The sequence below is a fragment of the Zalophus californianus genome, chromosome 3 (genome assembly GCF_009762305.2).
Source record: "Zalophus californianus isolate mZalCal1 chromosome 3, mZalCal1.pri.v2, whole genome shotgun sequence".
Classification (NCBI taxonomy): domain Eukaryota; kingdom Metazoa; phylum Chordata; class Mammalia; order Carnivora; family Otariidae; genus Zalophus; species Zalophus californianus.
Genome location: NC_045597.1, coordinates 184,205,704 through 184,229,525, shown reverse-complemented (window position 1 = coordinate 184,229,525; position 23,822 = coordinate 184,205,704). Strand labels below are relative to the sequence as shown.

General features: G+C 41.8%; 1 protein-coding gene across 5 annotated transcripts in view; it reads right to left on the bottom strand.

Annotated features, from left to right (window-relative positions):
• DAW1 (dynein assembly factor with WD repeats 1) overlaps window positions 1-23,822 on the bottom strand; it is a 69,765-nt gene that overhangs the window by 23,014 nt on the left and 22,929 nt on the right. For all 5 annotated transcript variants that reach the window (XM_027590812.1, XM_027590811.2, XM_027590814.1 and 2 more), the window contains exons 7-11: window positions 14,106-14,213; window positions 11,762-11,868; window positions 10,168-10,270; window positions 9,279-9,393; window positions 1,870-1,946 (exon numbers count right to left, since the gene is read on the bottom strand). In XM_027590812.1, the coding sequence (XP_027446613.1) occupies window positions 1,870-1,946; window positions 9,279-9,393; window positions 10,168-10,270; window positions 11,762-11,868; window positions 14,106-14,213 (510 nt within the window). The remainder of the gene's footprint in view (window positions 1-1,869; window positions 1,947-9,278; window positions 9,394-10,167; window positions 10,271-11,761; window positions 11,869-14,105; window positions 14,214-23,822) is intronic.

The window sequence follows — 23,822 nt, the reverse complement described above, 5'->3', positions numbered from 1 at the left end:
TTTTTAATTTTTTGCGGCACCATCACACTGTTTTCCAAAGTGGCCGTACCAACTTGCATTCCCACCAACAGTGTAAGAGGGTTTCCCTTTCTCCACAACCTCTCCAACATGTGTTGTTTCTTGCCTTGTCAATTTTTGCCATTCTAACTGGTGTAAGGTGGTATCTTAATGTGGTTTTGATTTGGATTTCCCTGATGGTTAATGATGATGAACATTTTTTCATGTGTCTGTTAGCCATTTGTATGTCTTCTTTTGAGAAGTGTCTGTTCATGTCTTCTGCCCATTTTTTGACTTGATGCCCTTCAACAGCCGAATGGATAAAGAAGATGTGGTCCATATATACAATGGAATATTACTCGCCATCGGAAAGGATGAATACCCAACTTTTACATCAACATGGATGGGACTGGAGGAGATTATGCTAAGTGAAATAAGTCAAGCAGAGAAAGTCAATTATCATATGGTTTCACTTATTTGTGGAACATACGGAATAGTATGGAGGACATTAGGAGAAGGAAGGGAAAAATGAAGGGGGGGAAATCAGAGAGGGAGATGAACCATGAGAGACTATGGACTCCGAGAAACAAACTGAAGGTTTTAGAGGGCAGAGGGGTGGGGGAATGGGTTAGCCCAGTGATGGGTATTAAGGAAGGCACGTATTGCATGGAGCACTGGGTGTTATATGCAAACAATGAATCATGGAACACTACATAAAAAACTAATGAGGTACTGTATGATAACTAACATAACATAATAAAAAAAAGAAAAAAAAGCATTTGCTGAATGAATGAATGAATACCTTAACTTTGTATACCATAGAAACGCCATTGCTGAACGGCAATTCAATAAGTAGTGTATCGCACAAGCCTAAAATGCAATATAGAGTGTGAGAACTCTTTATATACACAAAAACATGTGTGCTTATTGAGTGGGCCACATCATGCATGTCAATGGTTATCAGACCAATCACTCAGCAACATGGCCTGGGCTCTCTTCCCAGGCTGTCTCCCACATCCACACTTCCCTATTTCCCTTCCTGCCAGGCCCTAATGCCTCCTAGCCTATGGAAGAGATGTGTTCTGTGTGGCCTCAGAGACCAACCTTGAAGGGCAGGGGCTCCTGGCCACCAGCAGCAGGTGCAGAGGAGGGAGGGGGAGGGAGAGTACAACAGGAGGCAGTTCCAGGGTCCAGGGGCAACATTCCAGGACCTGAAGCCATCAAACTGATCCTTTAAAAGGAAGGAGCAAATGTGATCTCAGGTATGAGACCAAGGAACTGGGCTGAGCTGGGTGGGAGCTGAGAGTCACCAAGTCCCGGCCTTTCCAGAGTTTTTGGAGGACACAGCCAAACCTCAGATCACAGATTGGAAGGCCCTGCTCTGGGAATCAGCTTGTGGGAGGAGCTTAGACAAAATCCTAAGCTACAGCCTTGAAGTTTCAAAGTAGGTCATTTTAAACTCTGTTAAGTGTTAAATAGTTCCAGGAAATACTTCCTCAATTGCATCTAATTTATGAAACACCTGATACTTGCTGCACAGCATGTTTTTTTGCATAAAATATACTTGTGTGTCTGCTAGGATCAGGAAAAGCACTTCGTAAGTTTCTTAAATAGTTTTAATAGGTATTTTCAGTGAACTCCATCTTTTGCTGATGGCTGAGAAAAAATGCTGTTTTATACTTTTTAAAAGGTTTTAAGAATCTTTTATCATGCTAAGTTTGAGGTCACACTTAAAAATATAGTTTTTAGGTAGCTGATTTCTAGAAAGAGTGAGATAATTTGGACAAGCCCTAGTGCCAACAGACCTATTTACACTAAGCATGCTATGTTTTTAAAGCTAAATAAATTGCTCCAGATGAGAAAGCAACTCACCTTTGAAATTTCGCCTTCATGGCCTTCCAATTTGGTAATGCATTTTCTTGTGGCTGCACTGAAAACTCTTGCTGTTCCTTTTTGAAAGAGCGGAAACACATATGAATGCGTCTGAAATACAGAACTTTGAGCCATGTGCCCTGAATTATAGACTATCTATTCCTCTGACATACAGGCTCTGTGGCTGCTTGTCTTCTTGCCTGTGGTGAGAGCCACCACCTAAAACTGCAAATGTAAGCTGGCGCCACTGCAGGAGAAGAGGGGAAGCAGGGTGCCCCTCTAGCCCCGAACTTATTAGAAGAAATGATGGGTTCCAAGGTAGAAAAGGGGGGGGGAAGGAATCCACAAAGAAAAAGTTTGTAACAGGAAAAGGGAGAATCAAAACAAGTTTTGAGAGGCAGGCGATGAAATAAGCAGCCAGACCAGCATCACACACCAAATAGGAGTCTAAGGTTACAGAAGGTTTGAGAGGCCTTTCTGAAATGGAGCAACAACTGCTACTCGCTGGGCAAAGAACAGGCACCAGGGAAGCCTTTCTACAGAAAGAGCTGGTAGAATGGTTTGTTCCCTCTTGTATCCTCAGGGCCCAGAAGTGCCAAGGTCCCAGTAGACACTCAATAAGTGGATGCTGGATGGATGGATGGATGGATGGATGGGTGGATGGAGTGGATGGGTGGATGGATGGGTGGATGGAGAGGATGGGTGGATGGATGGATGGAGTGGATGGAGTGGATGGATGGGTGGATGGATGGATGGATGGATGGAGTGGATGGGTGGATGGATGGGTGGATGGATGGATGGAGTGGATGGGTGGATGGATGGGTGGATGGAGAGGATGGGTGGATGGATGGATGGAGTGGATGGATAGAGAGGATGGGTGGATGGATGGGTGGATGGAGTGGATGGGTGGATGGATGGATGGATGGGTGGATAGAGAGGATGGGTGGATGGATGGATGGGTGGGTGGATGGATGGGTGGATAGAGAGGATGGATGGAGAGGATGGATGGGTGGATGGAGTGGATGGATGGATGGATGGAGAGGATGGATGGGTGGATGGAGTGGATGGATGGATGGATGGAGAGGATGGATGGGTGGATGGATGGATGGATGGATGGGTGGATGGATGGATGGATGGGTGGATGGATGGATGGATGGGTGGATGGATGGATGGATGGATGGGTGGATGGATGGATGGATGGATGGATGGATGGATGGATGGGTGGATGGAGGGATGGGTGGGTGGATGGATGGATGGATGGATGGGTGGATGGAAAGATGGATGGTTGGATGGGTGGGTGGAAGGAAGGAAGAAATGGTATAGACATTTCCTTAGAATTAAGGAATGGAGGAGTTAAATAAATGTAGAAGGAGAAAAACAGCGGCAGTAAAATTGTTGTCAGAGAAAAAGTTAAAATTTTTCTGGCCGGATGAAGGCTGCTCTCTTATTGCAATTACAAAATTACATAGAGGCAAAATTAGTAACGATAGAGAATTTTGGTTACTTAATTTTCATTCAGAAAAGAGCAAAACATCTCAGTAAATTTTTTACTTGCCCTTCTGATAATGTCAACTTCAGGAAGAAATAGACGAAAATTGCTATTTTACAATTAATATGACTAAAAATATAAACCTTGCTAGTCGGACATTTCAAAAGCCTTAAAGTGACCGGTGTGTTTTAAGATTGTGTTAATAGGGTGCCTGGGTAGCTCAGTAAGTTAAATGTCTGCCTTTGGCTCAGGTCATGATCCCGGGGTCCTAGGATCGAGCCCCACATAGGGCCCCCTGCTCAGCGGGGGTCTGCTTCTCCCTCTTCCTCTGCCCCTCCCCCCTGCTTATGCTCTCTCTCTCTCAAATAAATAAATAAAATCTTTTTTTTAAAGAATGTGTTAATATTGGGGCGGCTGGGTGGCTTATTCGGTTGAGTGTCCAACTCTTGGTTTCAGCTCAGGTCATGATCTCAGGGTCGTGAGATTGAGCCCCATATTGGGCTCTGTGCTCAACAGGAAGTCTGGTTGGGATTCTCTCCCTATGCCCCTTCCACCTTCGCTTGCTCTCTTTCTCTCTCTCTCAAACAAATAAATGAATCTTTAAAAAAAAGAATGTGTTAATACAACAAAAATGAATATCCTGCCTACGGTAATTCTCCAAATTTCTCAAAAGCATTTTTAAACTTCAGAAAACACAGAAATATCGCCTAAAACTATATTTTTAAAAGATAGAAATATGAATAAGACACCAAAAAATAATGCAGCCTTGAGAGTAATTCAAATGAGGAAGTAAAAGGTGATAAATGTGAAGAAACAGATGCCACTTCACAGCTTCAACTAACCCCTGTTGAATGGATCCAGTTTTAAGTAGGGAATGAGAAGCAAGCAGCAGAGTTAAGTAAACAAGATGTTTCCAAACATCAAGACTTCTTAGAAGATGCAGAATGAGAAGAGGTTCACAAAACATACCAAAAAAAAAATTTTTTTTTTGAAGTAATGTCTTATTGAGCAAGGAAAGAATGGGATCACTGCTAGGGGACATATGAGATGACAGAGAAAACAAAAGAATTATTGAACTTGCAGTTAATTCTCATCCATCTCTCAGCATCCTGATCCGCAGAGCCTGCTTGTTTCTCCACCCACAGTGCTGACAAACTCCTAACATTCTTTATAACCTAACATCCTCTATATTCTAACACTCTATGGAAAACACATATATGATATTCTTCATTGTCTCCCCCTCCAAAATATAGCTGCATGAGGGAAGGAATTCCTCTCTCTTTTGTTCATTGATATAGCCCATGTTCCTAAAACAATTCCTGGCACAAAGTCGCTTCCCTATTCTTGTTGAATGGATTTTTTTTTTATATAAGTGAGAATGATATTTAAAATAAAAAGGGTAGATTAATTACCATTGAGGGATGATTTTAAAAAGTTAAGCTCTGTAAGAAGGTGATAAAGAAGGTAGTCACTTTGAAAGATAGAGTTCTCCAAATTCAGGGCATTTATATTCCAGGATATAGAAAGGACTTTATGTATGATCAAAGAATCACCTTTGAAAAGTCCTAGTGAGTAAGGGAACAGCATGCAAATGTAATTTTGAAAAGGGAGACAAAGGTGGAATAAAGATTGTAATTAAAATGAATCACTGGCAAAATTCTACAACTGATTATAACAAAGGATATGTGACTACTTAACAATATGTTAGTCACAAGGAACAAATGCAGGCAAACAAAGAACAAGTCATGTCTGAAAAAAAGCATCCCATTTTTGCTAGAATTTCTTAAATGGCTGTTAAGTTTACATGGACATGACGTAGCATCACATAGGGTCCGTCACTAAAGGAATTAGACATAATGAAACATCATGTGTGATATTTCAAAGAGACGACTTAGACACAGTGTAGGCTTAAGTGTGCTGACATGGTGATGACATAATCATAGTACAGCATGATATGCATTCATGGGGAGGTGACACAGATATAATATAGTGTCACAGGTGGTCATCACGGAGATGATGTAGACATAGTGGAGCATGATGTGTAGTCGTCAAGGAGATGAAAACACACAATGTAGCCTCATACATGACCTCAAACAGATAATGGAGATGTTGTGTAGAGTCATCTGTGGACTACAGGAAGATGGCACATACCCAGTGTAGCAACATAATGGATCATCAACCGATGGCACAGATATGTTGTAGCACCATATAAGGCCATCATGGATATGACACATACTATATCATCACACACTGTCGTCTGGGAGATGATGCAAAATAGTGTAGCACTCCACATGGTTATCAAGGAGATGACATAAACATAGTATAGCATATACAGCATATATCCCTAGGAGGTTGTCAAAGACATGAATAATGGCACAGCATGATGTATTTATCGAAACATTCAGTAGTAATGACATACCATGACACATACTTAAATTTGATACAGAGTGTGGCATCATATGTATTTGTCAAGGATATGATACAGACATCATGAAGCATCATTCACTGTCATCAGGGAGCTTACCCATAGTACGGCATCATCCACAGCTATCAGGACAGTGGGAAGTCGCAGTGTAGCATCATATAGAGCAGGTTAAAAGATGATACATAGTGTAGCATGATATGTGGTTGTCAGAAAGATGATCTACAGCATAGACTCACATATGATTATCAAAGACATGATGCAGACATGTCAGATCCTGGGATTTGCAAGGAGAGAAGCCTTCAGGCAGAAAATGCAAACATGCTGTATGTCATACATGGTGTTATGGACCAAATTGTGTCCCCCACAAAACTCCTATGTTGAATTCCTGTACCTTAGAAGTTGACTTACTTGGAGTTTGAGCCTTTAAAGAAGATGAGGTGATAGAGTAACATGAGGTCATTAGAGTGGGCCCTAACCCAAAATAGCTGGTGCCCTTATAAGAATAAGAGGTGAGAACACAGACACATGCGGAGGGAAGACCACATGAAGACACAGGGAGAAAACTGCCACCTGCAGGCCTCAGAAGAAACCAAGGCTGCCAACACCCTGATCTCAAACTTGTAGCTTCCAGAATTGTGAGAAAAGAAATTCCTGTTGTTTAAGCCACTTAGTCTGTTGTACTCTGCTATGGCAGCCCTGGCAAATGAATTCGGTTATACAAGAGATGCTGCCATCACACGATAGCATTACATGTGCTTACCACAGACATACTGTAGCATCATACATGGTGGACCAGATGGCACAGATACTCAGAGCATCAGACATGATTGTCAGGGGACTACCCATAATAGAGCATCTATTAGAAAAATACGCAAACATAGCATGTAGCTTCATCCATCGTCAGAGACACGATGAGACATAGTATAACTTCATACATGGTTGTCAAGGAGATGACCCAGAAGTAGTGTAGCATCACTTTGGTTGTCGGGTAAATGATGCAAATAGAGCATGGTGACATACATCATTAGGGAGATGACACATAGTGTAGTGTCATACGTGGACATCAGAGTGACGACATAGACATAATTCGCATCATATGTGGATAGAATGGACTTGACACAGACATATCGCAATGTCATAGGTGCTTATCAGGAATATGAGACATATAGATGTCAGCATAAAAATAAGAAAATGACACAGAAATAATGTATCATCATACTGTTTTCCAAATGGCACAGACATGGTGTAGTGATTATCGTGGACATGATACAGAAATCATCCAGTCACATCCTATCGCATCTTACAGGGTTGTTAAAGGGATGAGATAGTAGTAGTAGAGCATCACACATACTTTTGTCTTGGAGGTTGCACATAACATAGCATGGTTTTCTAGGATATGATGCCTATATTATGTAGCCTCATGTGTGGTAATTGAGGAAACTCTCATAACAGAGCATCATACGTGATTTTCAAGAAGAGGATGTAGATGTCGTTGTGAAGAACATGATACAGACATAGTATAACACCATACATGTTTTTAAGGAGATAACACAGAAATAGCATAGCATCTTAATGACTTTCAGGGAGATGATGTGGTTATCAGGATATGATATAAGGTATAGCATCATGAACGGTTGTCAGAGAGGGGAGGCAATCAGAGCATAGCATCATAAATGGAGGTCAGTGAAGTGACACACTTTAACATCACATAACCTCATTAATTGTGGGCACAGAGAGCATAACATACGAGCCTACCATGGAGACGACACGATAACATCACACATAGCACTCAAGGAGATGACATTAAAGGACAGTGTGATAAGCAGACTTCAAGGATATAATCCAGATAGAACATGGAATCATGCGGTTTTGTAAATGAAGGGATCCGGACATAGAAGACCTTGAAGACGTGCTTGTCAAGGTGATGAGGTGAAAATATTACAGCGTCACACATAAATTTCTAGGAAATGGCAAAGGTATGGTAGAGCATCATACATGGTTATAAAACATTAGATGAAGATATAGTGTAGCATCATACATGATTTTAAGGAGAATGACAAGGACTGTAAATTAAAACATAGCAGTCAGGTATATGATATAGACACAATATAGCATCATACATGGTCATTAAAGGGATAACATAGACTTAGCACAGCTCCATACATGACCATTAGGTGGATGACACAGGGGTGGTGTAGAATTATCTGCAGTCTTCAGGAATAAGACATGTAGCATAGTGTAGCATCACACTTTATTATCGAGGAGATGACTCCTAGAACAGCATCACACATGGTTGGGTGATGGCATGAGATGACATAGACTTAGTATAACATCACATATGGGTGCCAAGGAGATGGTGTAGATGGAGCATCCCATGTGGTTGTCAAGGTGCAGACATAGTATCACATGTGGTGGTCATGGATATGATATAATGACAGAGGGGCCAGTGAATGAGGCAGAAGTTGTGTAGCCTCTTACATGCTTGTCAGGAATACATAGTTATCATGAGGATGACCTATGGTTTACTGTCATAAATTATCATCCAGGACATAGTGCATATGTAGTATACCAATACAGATGGTTGTCAATGAGATGATACAGACATCACATAGCATTATACGGGGTTTTCAGTGAAATGTCACAGATACAGTGTGGCATCACATATATTTGTCATCAAGATGAGTTCTAGTATCACGGCACACATGGTTATCAAGGAGATGATGCTGACATAGTACACATCATATGCAGCAATCGAGGAGATGATATAGGTAGAGTGTAATATCATACATGGTTTTTAAGAAAATTTGAGTATGGTATATTATCATGCATGGTCATCAGGATGATCTTGCTTGGTGACCCAGAGCTGGAGTAGATACAGCATGTAACATGTGTCCTGGAGGGATGAGGTGGGCATAACAGAATAGCACACATGGTCAACAGCGAAGTGACACAGATGTATTGTAGCATCATCTGTGGTCTTCAATGAACTGAGGCATGCGTAGTGTACTACCAGCTCACAGTTACCAGTAAGATGATGCAGACCCAGTGTAGATAAGTGGTAAGCAAGAACATGATGTATAGCATAGCATCACATATGTTCATCACAAAGATGTGCTACATGCAGCACATATGGTATAAAGGAGATAATGCAGATTTATTATAGCTCCATGGATGGCGGTCAAGTTGACGAGGTTGACACGGTATAGCATAATGCATGATTAGGGAGATGACCCAGAATATACCATTATATATAGTTACCCAGGGGATGTGAAGATGCAAAGGCCTGGGATAACATCAGATGTGGTTGTCAAGGAGATGACGCAGACATTATAACCTGTGGTTACCAAGAATATGATACTGACAGAGTGTAATGACCAACATCACAGAGATGAGGCAGATGTAGTTTCTCTCACAGCTGGTCATCAGGTAGATGACCTACAGTGTAGAATTATACATGTTGATCAAACAAATTAAATGTATGAACAGATGACCTACCATCGGCTGAAGCAGTTGCAATAAGTTTTCCAGTGTAATCAAAACAGCTGTCTAGTATTTCATCATCGTGGCCTGTCAGCGTGGCCACACATTTTCCATTTGTGGCATCCCACAGCTGCAACAGAAACAGAAGGTGACCATGAATTCCTGTCTAAAGTGCAAAAATGGGAAGAAGTAGGCCCATGACATACTTATGGCTAGCTGAATAACCTGTGCCAAGGTCATGTGTATAATTTTCACATGTTCCATTAAGTTTACCTGGATTCATGACAAGAGACCACAGTCAACCATCTCACAAGGCACACTTTCGACAAAGAGAAGACCAGAGACAGACATTTAGAATGGATAGTGCAAATCTGCCCCTATATTAGGAAAAATCTCAAAGTGCATGCTTCACTGATTGGAGTGAAAATGTCTTCTTTTCATAAAAAGGTCATTGAATGATAAGGAGCTTGATCTGAAACTATAATGCTAGAGAATGAAAAGTGCATTAAGATTATAATACATCGGGTATGTAATCAAATATTAATTCCAGAGCCTAAGCTCTTAGCAACAGAAATTTAAAGGCAGGGAAATATTGTATTGAGACTCCTTGAGATTCACTCTAACCAAAGTTTAACAGATGAACAGAGAGACATTAAAGAAAAATAACATGTCTTTTAAAATAAGATGTTGTAATACATTTGATTCAATTAACATGGTTTCGCTCTATCATAATTCTTTTAAACCTGGGGGATCAGAAACTTAACATTTAAAAATACCAATTATTTATAAATTAACATCCTAATTTTACAGCACCTTTGAGATGAGGTAATGTTGCAATGACTGTCTGACACCGTAAAAAGTGCACACAGGAGAACTGTAAAGCAAAGATATTTCTTGAGCTCACCATGCAGGTCTTGTCCATAGAGCCAGTTAAAATCAGAGAGCAATCCCAGTTGAATAGAGCACTGCTAATTTCAGCACAATGCCCGATTAAGGTATACACCTTCCTACAAAATGGAAAGGATTCACACTGGTGAAAGACGTCTTGCTTCAGCATATGTGCACAAATAATGATGTCAAGCCCATTGGTGTGAGAGTCAAAATTTTGTTCTTTACCAAATAATATCTTTGATGACAAATAATGATAGTTGTAGTATAACTCAAAAACAGTCAAGTAGGCTACTAATTTCATTTTGGCAAAAATATACTTACATTTGAAGCATTCAAAAATAACATTACTTAAGACTTCAGAAAGCCATGGGTAAAAAATAATACAGTTGGTCTGAAATTCTGGAAGTATTCTTATACCAGACCAGTGGACCCCTTGGTAGTTCAGAAACTACCCATCAAATGTCTGAAGGGCCCTTCCTTCTCCCTATTTCTTGGTGTATCCATCTTGTAGCAACCCCTGGAACTTAGCCCCTCTACCAAGATGCAGGCAAGTCCATCAAAAGGAATGAGATCTTGCCATTTGCAACAACGTGGATGGAACTGGAGGGTGTTATGCTGAGTGAAATAAGTCAATCAGAGAAAGACATGTATCATATGACCTCACTGATATGAGGAATTCTTAATCTCAGGAAACAAACTGAGGGTTGCTGGAGTGGTGGGGGTGGGAGGGATGGGGTGGCTGGGTGATAGACATTGGGGAGGGTATGTGCTGTGGCGAGTGCTGTGAATTGTGCAAGACTGTTGAGTCGCAGTTCTGTACTTCTGAAACAAATAATGCAATATATGTTAAGAAAAAAAAAGAAGAAGATAGCAGGAGGGGAAGAATGAAGAGGGGGAAATCGGAGGGGGAGACCAACCATGAGAGACGACGGACTCTGTAAAACAAACTGAGGGTTCTGGAGGGGAGGGGGGTGGAGGGATGGGTTAGCCTGGTGATGGGTATTAAAGAGGGCACGTTCTGCGTGGAGCACTGGGTGTTATGCACAAACAATGAATCATGGAACACTACATCAAGAACTAATGATGTAATGTATAGTGATTAACATAACAATAAAAAATTTTTAAAAAAAGACGCAGGCAAGTCCAAGGTAGAGCTTTCCAACGCAAATAGTCTAATTTAGTTAACTTCTTAGCAACTAGAACCCAAAATAATTAGGAAGGAAATTGAAGTTGTTGAACTAAATTTAATTTGGAAAATTAGCCATAATTTTATTTACTCATGATATCCATGCCTGCCATAATGACAAGCCATTGAAATTTGATTACACAGTACCTGGAACAAATAATAGCCATACACCCAGGCTATTATTAACATTCTCCTTTTATGTTTCTGTGTGGCATTATTTGCTCAGAATTCCAAGATAACACACATTTTTTTTTCTGGATCAGAAATATCATTAAATAATGAATTCATTTATTTTCAGTGCATCCTATTCCTATAGAGTCCAAAGCACAGTTAATAGATACAAGATTGAACTAGTGAACAGCAAAGACGGTCTTCTTAACCCTCTGATCCAAATTAAAACATCCTTAAAAAAGGAGAATACCTTCCAGTATCAGCTTCCCACACTGCAACAGTATGATCAAAAGATCCCGTGATGATTCTGTTTCCCAAGGTGTTAAAGGACAAAGAGATGATTTCAGCAGAATGTCCCTAGAAAGAGAGTGGATGTCATCATGCATTACCTGCAGAAAAACAATCTCTACAAATGCAAAATGTCACAGTTTAAAAGAAAATGCTAGAAAAGGAAAAACTCTATAGGGAAAAAAGAGATTAGTAGTTGGCTGGGGGTGGTAATAGGGAGAGACCGCAAATGGGCACAGGTATCTTTTTGGGGAAATTTTGAATACTAGAGTTTGGTGAAGGTTGCACAATTTCATAAATTTACTAAAAGTTGAATTATACACTAAATCAAGTCCATTTAACTTAGTAAAACTAAATAAAACTGGGTTTTGTTTGTTTGTTTTAATGGATAGGAAGACATGATTTTGGAAATCAGAGGGCTTCTTTTACATTGTCTTGAAAACACTTTTAAAACGGCTGTATGCAAAAAAAGAAAAAAGAAAAAAAAAAGGCTGGGGCACCTGGATGGTTCAGTCTGTTAAGGTTAAGTGTCTGACTCTTGGTTTTGGCTCAGGTTTTAATCTCAGGGTTCTGAGATCCAGCCCCGCAGAGGCGGGGGGGGGGGGTCCCCGCTCAGCAGGGAGTCTGCTTGTCTCTCTCTCTCTCTCTCTCTCTCTCTCTCTCTGCCCCTCCTCTTCTTGTTCTCTCTCTGTCTGTCTCTCTCTCTAAAATAAATAAGTCTTTTATTAAAAAAAAGCTTGTAGGCTTTACGGGTTAACAATAGGAGATAGGCAAGTTTGTGAAATAAAGTTAACTTAAAAAAAGGATATTCTTATGACAATTTTTTTAAAGATTTTATTTATTTGAGAGAGAGTGCGCAAGAGCGGGGTGCGGAGGGGCAGAGAGAGAGGGAGAAGCAGGCTCCCCGCTGTGCAGAAAGCCCAACACACAGGGCTCCATGCCAGGACCCTGAGATCATAACCTGAGCCAAAAGCAGCCCCTAACCAACCAAGCCACCCAGGCGCCCATCTTACAATGATTTAACATAAAATAGGTTAATAAATATCTGGCCTTTGGCCTGACTTTCACTTGGTCACTGTCTAGGACCGATGCATCAAACATTCTGAGACAATGGGAGGAAGCCCCTCTCTGCAGCAGACTCTGCTTACAGTATATCCCTTGTTTCCCGAATTATTTTGGCAAATTAACATTACTTTTTTCAATAGTGAAAACGTTCATTTGCACATCAAACTTCTGGTTGATTCTAAATGGCAAACATTAAATGTAGCTGAACATGAAAATTCCGAACACGCAAGACCAATGTGTTGTCTGGCAGCAGACAGGTGCAGGGGTGCCGAGGGAGATACATCCTTTCCAAGACCGTTAGGCATCTGTCTGAAAGACGAGGTAGTGAAGAGACAGTGACCCACAGAAATGATGAGAACAAAGATCAAAAGAGTATACTTATGTTAATTAAGGTTGGCACTCTGAATTCAGAAAATCCCTTGGTGTTTATTAAAAAGAGTGCTTTTTCTCTCTTTCTAGTCCATTTTTTTTTTTTTTTTTTTTTTACTTTCTTAGGAAAAGCTCTCCTAGGAAAGGGGTCCTAATTTGAAATCCATTTATAATTTGAAAGAATAAAAAAAAAAGAATTGGATTTCCCACCCAGCTGTTCCCACTGATTGGCCTAGAGAATCCCCCTGCGTGTGTCCAGTTGTTTAGGTTGGGGTGGGAAGAAGCAGAGAGAGCATGTGGGAGGAAGGTGCTGGGCACGTGGTGGGGACAGAGAGAGACCCCGGTGGAGATACACCACCAACTCTTGCTCTCTGGGCAGTGCCCTTTAGCCTTTCTCCTCATGCCACTTACCCCTTGTCATTTCAGACTTTGTAATACAGGAGGCTTTTGAGACCAGTGGGTGGAGGATGAGAGTGTTAACGGTTATTGTTTTAAGGAATCTTCTGGCAAGTTTCTCCAGTTCTACCTCTTCCAGAAAGTGCGAGCCTCCGCCTACTTGGCTTTATGCCAGATAGATGGTGCTAGGATTTAAGCTGTCCGTAGTATGGCTTACAGAAGGAAGCTAGTCAAAATAAAAAAGCCCATGTGCTCTCCTCATCTCCCCCATCAAAGTCTTTAGGAAAAGCCAGCAAACCAACTGGGACAACTCTTTTCACTGCAGTCTGAAAACCAATAGCTCAAAAATACCTTCTGACATAGAACTCATTTTGTAATAAGAATATGAATAAAAACAAACTCAAATAATAGGCTTATGCTGAGCAATGGCTAGGGAAAATACAAAACCCTCGAAGCTGGTGACATTATGCACGTACTGTTAAAGTGAACACTTCCTCTCCATTCTGAATGTCCCACAGTTTGGCCGTTGTGTCCATGCTCCCAGTAGCCACCAGTGTGCTTTGAGGATTGAATGATAAACAAACCTGAATTGCAGGAAATAGAAGAAATTTTAGAACGATAAGAGTTTTGAATTGTTAATTTTGTATAGAAAAGCTTCAAGATGCAACCACCTTAGGTTCAGCCTCATTCTCTGCAGTGAGATACCAGGGTGGCATTTGGGTGGCCTGCTTTCTGCAGGTTGAATCCTGAAGCAAGAGGCTGCTTTGATCTAGACCACAGAAGAGCAAGAATAAAAGCAAACCCATCTCCTTTGAGATCCATGCTCTCTGGCTCCCATCTTCCTTGTTGTTAACTTCACAGTCCTTTCCATCCTGCTCCGTCACCCACCCAGGACTTTGACTATTGGCTCACGGTCTCAATTCCATGTCCTAGCTGGCCTTCGTGTGAGCTGCCAATCCAGTAGCGCAGACCCATGACCCTAGACAACCTTTCATAATCACTTCCGTGGCCACACCTGGACCTCAACGTCACTTTTTCTAGAAAATTCACTACCCATACATCCATCTCTTGGTACAATTTCCCAATGCTTCCACTTTCGTCCTCACCAAGCCACCCCCAGGATATCTTCTATCTCACTGAGACCCCCTGCCTTTTCCTGGCACCCCATCCTCCATTCAACTGACATCATGGAAGCATCATTCCTGCAGCCTCCTCAATACCTTCACTCCTTGCCTTTCCCCAGCACCGTCCATAAGACTCCTAACAACTGTATCAAGCAGGCATTTCACCCACTCATTGGCCCTCCCTCACCACTCAACTTAAGAAAACCGCCTAGCAGATTGCAGGTGTCACTCATTCGGGCCTTCTGTCCTCAGCTGTGTCCTCAGCACCATTCCCTCCCTACCTGAATGTGCCTCTGGCTCTGTACATTCTCCCTTCCCCCACTCTTGCCCCCAGTCACTCCTCATCCCTCCCCCACAGATAACCTGGCCTCCTACTACTTCCCAGAGAAAACACCTATGGGAAGACCTTGCTCACCTGGCCCTCACTTCCTTTCCCTTCAGAGTCAGGTGCAGAGGGATCCCTTTGCCCTTCTGAGACACCCTCTTCCCTGCACCCCTAGAGGAGACGTGCCCACTAATTTTTCCCTCCATCTAGACCGGATGCCTCCTAGTGGCCTATAAATAGGCTTGAGCTCTTCCTACATAAAAATAAATCCTCCCTTGACTCTATGTACCTCTTTTTTAGCTACCTTTTTGTCCTTTCACAACCAAATTCCTTGGAAAAATAGTGTGCCATCATCGCTGCTTGCCCATGCTTGCCCATCCCCCACTATTCAAATGCTGGAAGCACTCTGGTTAAATGATCCAAAGGCTCTATCGGTCACTCCATTTAACCTCCCTGACACCTGCAGTGTTGATTCCTTTGTTCTCCATATTTTCTTTCTTCTTTCTTTTTTAAAGATTTTTTTATTTTTTTGACAGAGAGAGAGAGAGAGTGCGGATTTGAGTAAGGGGGAGAGGCAGAGGGAGAAACAGGTTTCCCACGGAGCAGGGAGCCTGATGCGGGGCTCGATCCCAGGACCCTGGGATCATGACCTGAGCCGAAGGCAGATGCTTAACGACTGAGCCACCCAGGCACCCTATTTTCTTCCTCCTTGACAGCTTTGACGGTGCTCTGCTTTTCTCCTTTTTTTATCTTTAATTTTTTATTGTTATGTTAATCACTATACATTACATCATTAGTTTTTGATGTAGTGTTCCATGATTCATTGTTTGTGCATAACACCCAGTGCTCCACGCAGAATGTGCCCTCTTTAGTACCCATCACCAGGCTAACCCATTCCCCCACCCCTCTCCCCTCTAGAACCCTCAGCTTGTTTTTCAGAGTCCATTGTCTCTCATGGTTGGTCTCCCCCTCCGATTCATTCCCCTTCCTTCTTCCCCTCCTGCTATCTTCTTCTTTTTTTTCTCTCAACATATATTGCATTATTTGTTTCAGAGGTACAGATCTGTGACTCAAGAGACTTGCACAATTCAGAGCACTCACCATAGCACATACCCTCCCCAATGTCTATCACCCAGCCACCCCATCCCTCCCACCCCCCACCACTCCAGCAACCCTCAGTTTGTTTCCTGAGATTAAGAATTCCTCATATCAATGAGGTTATATGATACATGTCTTTCTCTGATTGACTTATTTCACTCAGCATAACACCCTCCAGTTCCATCCACCTCGTTGCAAATGGCAAGATCTCATTCCTTTTGATGGCTGCATAATATTCCATTGTGTATATATACCACTTCTTCTTTATCCATTCATCTGTCGATGGACATCTTGGCTCTTTCCACAATTTGGTATTGTGGACATTGCTGCTATAAACATCGGGGTGCACGTACTCCTTTGGATCCCTACATTTGTATCTTTGGGGTAAATACCCAGTAGTGCAATTGCTGGATCATATGGTAGTTCTATTTTCAACTTTTTGAGGAACCTCCATACTGTTTTCCAGAGGGGTTACACCAGCTTGCATTCCCACCAACAGTGTAGGAGGGTTCCCCTTTCTCCACATCCCCGCCAACATCTGTCCTTTCCTGACTTGTTAATTTTAGCCATTCTGACTGGTGTGAGGTGGTATCTCATCCAGCTTTTGATTTGGATTTCCCTGATGCCAAGCAATGTTGAGCACTTTTTCATGTTTCTGTTGGCCATTTGGATGTCTTCTCTGGAAAAATGTCTGTTCATGTCTTCTGCCCATTTCTTGATTGGATTATTTGTTCTTTGGGTGTTGAGTTTGATAAGTTCTTTATAGATTTTGGATACTAGCCCTTTATCTGACATGTCATTTGCAAATATTTTCTCCCATTCTGTCGGTTGTCTTTTGGTTTTGTGGACTGTTTCTTTTGCTGTGCAAAAGCTTTTTATCTTAATGAAATCCCAATGGTTCATGTTTGCCCTTGCTTCCCTTGCCTTCGCGATGTTTCTAGGAAGAAGTTGCTGCGGCTGAGGTCGAAGAGGTTGCTGCCTGTGTTCTCCTTTAGGATTCTGATGGACTCCTGTCTCACATTTGGGTCTTTCAACCATTTTGAGTCTATATTTGTGTGTGGTGTAAGGAAATGGTCCAGTTTCATTCTTCTTCATGTGGCTGTCCAATTTTCCCAACACCATTTGTTGAAGAGACTGTCTTTTTTCCATTGGACATTCTTTCCTGCTTTGTCAAAGATGAGTTGACCATAGAGTTGAGGGTCCATTTCTGGGCTCTCGATTCTGTTCCATTGATCTATGTGTCTGTGTTTGTGCCAGTACCATACTTTCTTGATGATGACAGCTTTGTAATAGAGCTGGAAGTCCAAAATTGTGATGCCGCCAGCTTTGCTTTTCTTTTTCAACATTCCTCTGGCTGTTCGGGGTCTTTTCTGGTTCCATACAAATTTTAGGATTATTTGTTCCATTTCTTTGAAAAAAGTGGATGGTATTTGGATGGGGATTGCATTGAATGTGTAGATTGCTCTAGGTAGCACTGACATCTTCACAATGTTTGTTCTTCCAATCCATGAGCATGTAATGTTTTTCCATTTCTTTGTGTCTTCCTCAATTTCTTTCATGAGTATTTTATAGTTTTCTGAGTACAGATCCTTTGCCTCTTTGGTTAGATTTATTCCTAGGTATCTTATGGTTTTGGGTGCAATTGTAAATGGGATCGACTCCTTGATTTGTCTCTCTTCTGTCTTGTTGGTGGTGTATAGGAATGCCACTGATTTCTGTGCATTGATTTTATATCCTGCCACTTTACTGAATTCCTGTATGAGTTCTAGCAGTTTTGGGGTGGAGTCTTTTGGGTTTTCCACATAAAGTATCATATCATCTGCAAAGAGTGAGAGTTTGACTTCCTCTTTGCTGATTTGGATGCCTTTGATTTCTTTTTGTTGTCTGATTGCTGTGGCTAGGACTTCTAATACTATGTTGAATAGCAGTGGTGAGAGTGGACATCCCTGCCGCGTTCCTGACCTTGGGGGAAAGCTCTCAGCTTTTCCCCATTGAGAATGATATTCACTGTAGGTTTTTCATAGATGGCTTTTATGATATTGAGGTATGTACCCTCTATCCCTATACTCTGAAGAGTTTTGATCAAGAAAGGATGCTGTACTTTGTCAAATGCTTTTTCTGCATCTAGTGAGAGGATCATATGATTCTTGTTCTTTCTTTTGTTAATATACTGTATCATGTTGATTCATTTGCGGATGTTGAACCAACCTTGCAGCCCAGGCATAAATCCCACTTGGTCATGGTGAATTATCCGTTTAATGTACTGTTGGATCCTACTGGCTAGTATTTTGGTGAGAATTTTTGCATCTGGGCTGCCTGGGTGGCTCAGATGGTTAAGCGTCTGCCTTCAACTCAGGTCATGATCCCAGCTTCCTGGGATCGAGCCCCACATCAGGCTCCTGGCTCAGCGGCGAGCCTGCTTTTCCCTCTCCCTCTGCTTCTCCCCCCGCTCATGCTCTCTCTCTCTCTCTGTGTATCTCTGTGTCTCAAATGAATAAATAAAATCTTTAAAAAAATGTTTAAAAAAAAGAATTTTTGCATCCATGTTCATCAAGGATATTGGTCTGTAATTCTCCTTTTTGATGGGGTCTTTGTCTGGTTTTGGGATCAAGGTAATGGTGGCCTCCTAAAATGAGTTTGGAAGTTTTCCTTCCATTTCTATTTTTTGGAACAGTTTCAGGAGAATAGGTATTAATTCTTCTTTAAATGTTTGGTAGAATTCCCCTGGGAAGCCACCTGGCCCTGGGCTTTTGTTTGTTGGGAGATTTTTGATGACTGCTTCAATTTCCTTAGTGGCTATAGGTCTGTTCAGGTTTTCTATGTCTTCCTGGTTCAATTTTGGTAGTTGATACATCTCTAGGAATGCATCCATTTCTTCCAGGTTATCTAATTTGCTGGCATAGAGTTGCTCATAATATGTTCTTATCATTGTTTGTATTTCTTTGGTGTTGGTTGTGATCTCTCCTCTTTCATTCATGATTTTGTTGATTTGGGTCATTTCTCTTTTCTTTTGGATAAGTCTGGCCAGGGGTTTATCAATCTTGTTAATTCCTTCCAAGAACCAGCTCCTAGTTTCGTTGATCTGTTCTACTGTTCTTTTGGTTTCTATTTCATTGATTTCTGTTCTGATCTTTATTATTTCTCTTCTCTTGCTGGGTTTAGGCTTTATTTGCTTTTTTTTCTCTAGCTCCTTTAGGTGTAGGGTTAGGTTGTGTATTTGAGACCTTTCTTGTTTCTTGAGAAAGACTTGTATTCCTATATACTTTCTTCTCAGGATTGCCTTTGCTGTATCCCAAAGATTTTGAACAGTTGTGTTTTCATTTTCATTGGTTTCCATGAATTTTTTTAAATCTTCTTTAATTTCCTGGTTGACCCATTCATTCTTTAGCAGGATGCTCTTTAGCCTCCATGTATTTTAGTTCTTTCCGACTTTCCTCTTGTGATTGAGTTCTAGTTTCAAAGCATTGTGGTCTGAAAATATGCAGGGAATAATCCCAATCTTTTGGTACTGGTTGAGACCTGATTTGTGACCTAGGATGTAATCAATTCTGGAGAATGTTCCATGGGCATTAGAGAAGAAGGTGTATTCCGTTGCTTTGGGATAGAATGTTCTGAATATGTCTGTGAAGTCCATTTGGTCCAGTGTGTCATTTAAAGTCTTTATTTCCTTGTTGATCTTTTGCTTAGATGATCTGTCCATTTCAGCCAGGGGGGGTGTTAAAGTCCCCCACTATTATTGTATTGTTGTCAATGTGTTTCTTTGCTTTTGTTATTAATTGCCTTATATAATTGGCTGCTCCCATGTTAGGGGCATAGATATTTACAATTGTTAGATCTTCTTGTTGGATAGACTCTTTAAGTAGGATATAGTGTCCTTCCTCATCTCTTATTACAGTCTTTGTTTTAAAATCTAATTTGTCTGATATAAGGATTGCCACCCCGGCTTTCTTTTGGTGTCCATTAGCATGGTAAATGGTTTTCCACCCCCTCACTTTCAATCTGGGGGTGTCTTTGGGTCTAAAATGAGTCTCCTGCAGACAGCATATTAATGGGTCTTGTTTTTTAATCCAATCTGATAGCCTGTGTCTTTTGATGGGGACATTTAGCCCATTTACATCCAGGGTAACTATTGAAAGATATAAATGTAGTGCCATTGTATTGCCTACAAAGTGACTGTTATTGTATATTGTCTGTGTTCCTTTCTGGTCTATGCTGCTTTTAGGCTCTCTCTTTGCTTAGAGGACCCCTTTCAATATTTCTTGTAGGGCTGGTTTTGTCTTTGCAAATTCCTTTAGTTTTTGTTTGTCCTGGGAGCTTTTTATCTCTCCTTCTATTTTCAATGACAGCCTAGCTGGATATAGTATTCTTGGCTGCATATTTTTCTCCTTTAGTGCTCTGAAGATATCATGCCAGTCCTTTCTGGCCTGCCAGGCCTCTGTAGATAGGTCTGTTGCCAATCTAATGTTTCTACCATTATAGGTTACAGATCTCTTCTCCTGAGTTGCTTTCTAGATTTTCTCTTTGTCTCTGAGACTCGTAAGTTTCACTGTTAGATGTCGGAGTGTTGACCTATTTTTATTGATTTTGAGAGGGGTTCTCTGTGCCTCCTGGGTTTTGATGCCTGTTTCCTTCCCCACATTAGGGAAGTTCTCTGCTATAATTTGCTCCAATATACCTTCTGCCCCTCTCTCTCTTTCTTCTTCTTCTGGGATCCCAATTATTCTAATGTTGTTTTGTCTTATCGTATCACTTATCTCTCGAATTCTGCCCTCATGATCCAGTAGTTGTTTATCTCTCTTTTCCTCAACTTCTTTATTTTCCATCATTTGGTCTTCTATATCGCTAATTCTCTCTTCTGCCTCATTTATCCTAGCAGTTAGTGCCCCCCTTTTTGATTGCACCTCATTAATAGCCTTTTTGATTTCGACTTGGTTAGATTTTAGTTCTTTTCTTTCTCCAGGAAAGTTTTCTCTAATAACTTCCATGCATTTTTCAAGCCCAGCTAATATCTTTAAAATCATGATTCTGAACTCTAGGTCCGACATCGTACTAATGTCCTTATTGAGTAGGTCCCTGGCAGACGGTACTACCTCTTGTTCTTTTTGCTGAGGTGATTTTTTTCGTCTTGTCATTTTGTCTGGAGGAGAATAGATGAATGAGAGAACAAAATGCTAACAGGTCCACAACGTCCCCAGCAAATATACTCTAAACAAATCAGAAAAGACCTGAAACCAGGGGAAAAGAAAGGGAAAGAAAGAAAAAAGAAAGAGGGAAAAAAAAGAAAAAGAAAAAGATAAAAACAGAACAAAACAAAACAAACAGAATATGATCAAATATGATCAGGCTAGTGCATAGATCAGTGCCACACACTAGATTTTGGGTGTATTTTGGTCTGTTAGAAGAAAGTGCCTCCTAAAATTTTAAAGAAAGAAAGACTTATATATGTACAAAATAAGGGTTGATACAATGAAGGGATGGAATATGATTGTAAAGATGAAAATTATAAAAGATTTTATAAAAGGAATTGATAAGAAGTTGTTTGAAAAAAGAAAGAAGATTAAAAAAAAAAGAAAAAAAAAGGGAGAGAATGTGATCAGGCAGGAGACTAGAACAAAGCCATACATTAGTGATTTAGGGTATATTTTGATCTGTTAGAAGAAACTGTATCTCAAAGTTTTAAAGAGAGAACAACTTATATATATATGCCCAAAAATAAGGGTAACTACTATGAAGGGATAAAATATGACTCTAAAAATGAAAAATAAAAAATGTTTTTTTAAAAAAGGGATTGAGAAGATGTTGGTTGCAAAAGGGAAAAGGAAAAATTCAAAAAAAAAAACAGTTAAAAAAATTAACTTTGAAAGACTAATGAATCATGGTAAAAAAGCCATGAATTCTATGTGCAGTATTCCCCTAGCTCTGGAGTTCTCCCACTCTCATAGATTGGTAAACTTGGTCTTGGCTGGCTGTTCGTGCTGATCTTCTGGGGGAGGGGCCTGTTGCAATGGTTCCCAAATGTCTTTGCCGGAGGCGGAATTGCCCCGCCCTTGCCAATCCAGGCTAAGCAATCTGCTCGGGTTTGCTCTCAGGAGCTTTTGTTCCCTACAAGCTCTCGGTACAGCTTTGGAGGACGAGAGTGAAAATGGTGGCCTCCCAATCTCCACCTGGAGGAGCTGAGAACTCGGGGCCCCGCTCCTCAGTGCGCCCCCAGAGAAAAGCAGTCAATCACTCCCATCTCCCCGGTCTCCGGCCGTACTCCGTGCTCACCCGGCCTGTGACCGAGCATTTCTATCTCCGGCACCTGACCCCGTGTGGAGTCTCCAAACCCAGCAGATCCCTGCGGTGCGCTCCCGCACTGCTCCTCCCTGGGGAGGAAGGGGAGTCTCCCCGGATTTGCCGCTTGTTGGGTCCCTGCTGGAGGAGCAGTGGCCCGACTGTGCCGAGGATCATGGCTTATGGCAACCCCGAGCTGCGAGCCCGCTCCTCAGCTCCGTCTCTGCAGCCAGCTTCCCCGCTCCAATACCTGGGAGCTCTGCTGCACTCAGGCACCCCCAGTCTTTCTGTGACCCTGAGGGTCCTGAGACCACACTGTCCTGTGAGGGTTCCACCCGCCGCTTAGCCACTGGAGTGACGTCCCTCAGCGGAGCCGGCTTCTAAAAGTTCCGATTTTGTGCTCCGCGGCTCTATCACTTGCCAGAAGCAGCTGATGGAGGCCCCCTCCCCCGCCGTCTATCCTCCCGAATATCACCTTGGATTCACTTCTCCGCATGTCCTACCTTCCAGTAAGTGGTCGCTTTTCTGTTCAGAGAGTTGTTGCTATTCTTCTCTTCGATCTCCTGTTGAGTTCATAGGTGTTCAGAAAGGTTTGATCCCTACTCAGCTGAATTCCTGGGACCAGACAAAATCCAGGTCTCCTACTCCTCCGCCATTTTGCTCCACCCCCCTGCTTTTCTTCTTTTACCTCCTATTTCTTTTTTGTATCTTTTGGAGAATTGTTCTCTTCTCCAGCTGCTCAAGATGCATCACACTTCTCCCCATACTGACCCTTTTCCTTTCAGAAATTGCAATTCTTAGTGGTTCCCACGGCCACTCCAATGCCCGTGACTCAGGCACCCACGTCTCCTTCCCCGACCTCATGCTTGGTTCAGCCCTAAAGGGCCTCTGTGTGGACATCAGAGAGGCAGCTTGGATCAATCTAAGACATGCAAGTCATATGACCACGAACCGGCTTACCTTGTCATATAAAGAACTGGTGAATGGCCCTGCCATTGTCTGAAGTCAGGGAATCACTCTGGGGCCCCTTTTCTCCTTCACACCTCACATCTGCCTGGTAACCCCATCCTCCTCCTCCACTCCAGCCTCTCTCGCATTCTCTTCACCTGCCTCACGGCAGGCCTCTGTCGTCTTTGCTTGGACTGCAACAGGATGGCCAGCTGGCCCCTACTTCTGATCTTACATCACGCTGCCACAAGAAGGATCTTCCCAAAGAGTAAAAATGACCTCCCACCTAAAAAGTCTCAACAGCACAGTGTTATCCACAGGATAAAGTCCAAATTCCTTAGCACAGCCTATGAATCAATACTATGGCCTTGCCAGCCTTCCCCACTTCGATCATGCTCACCACGTGATACGGCTTTGAATGGGGT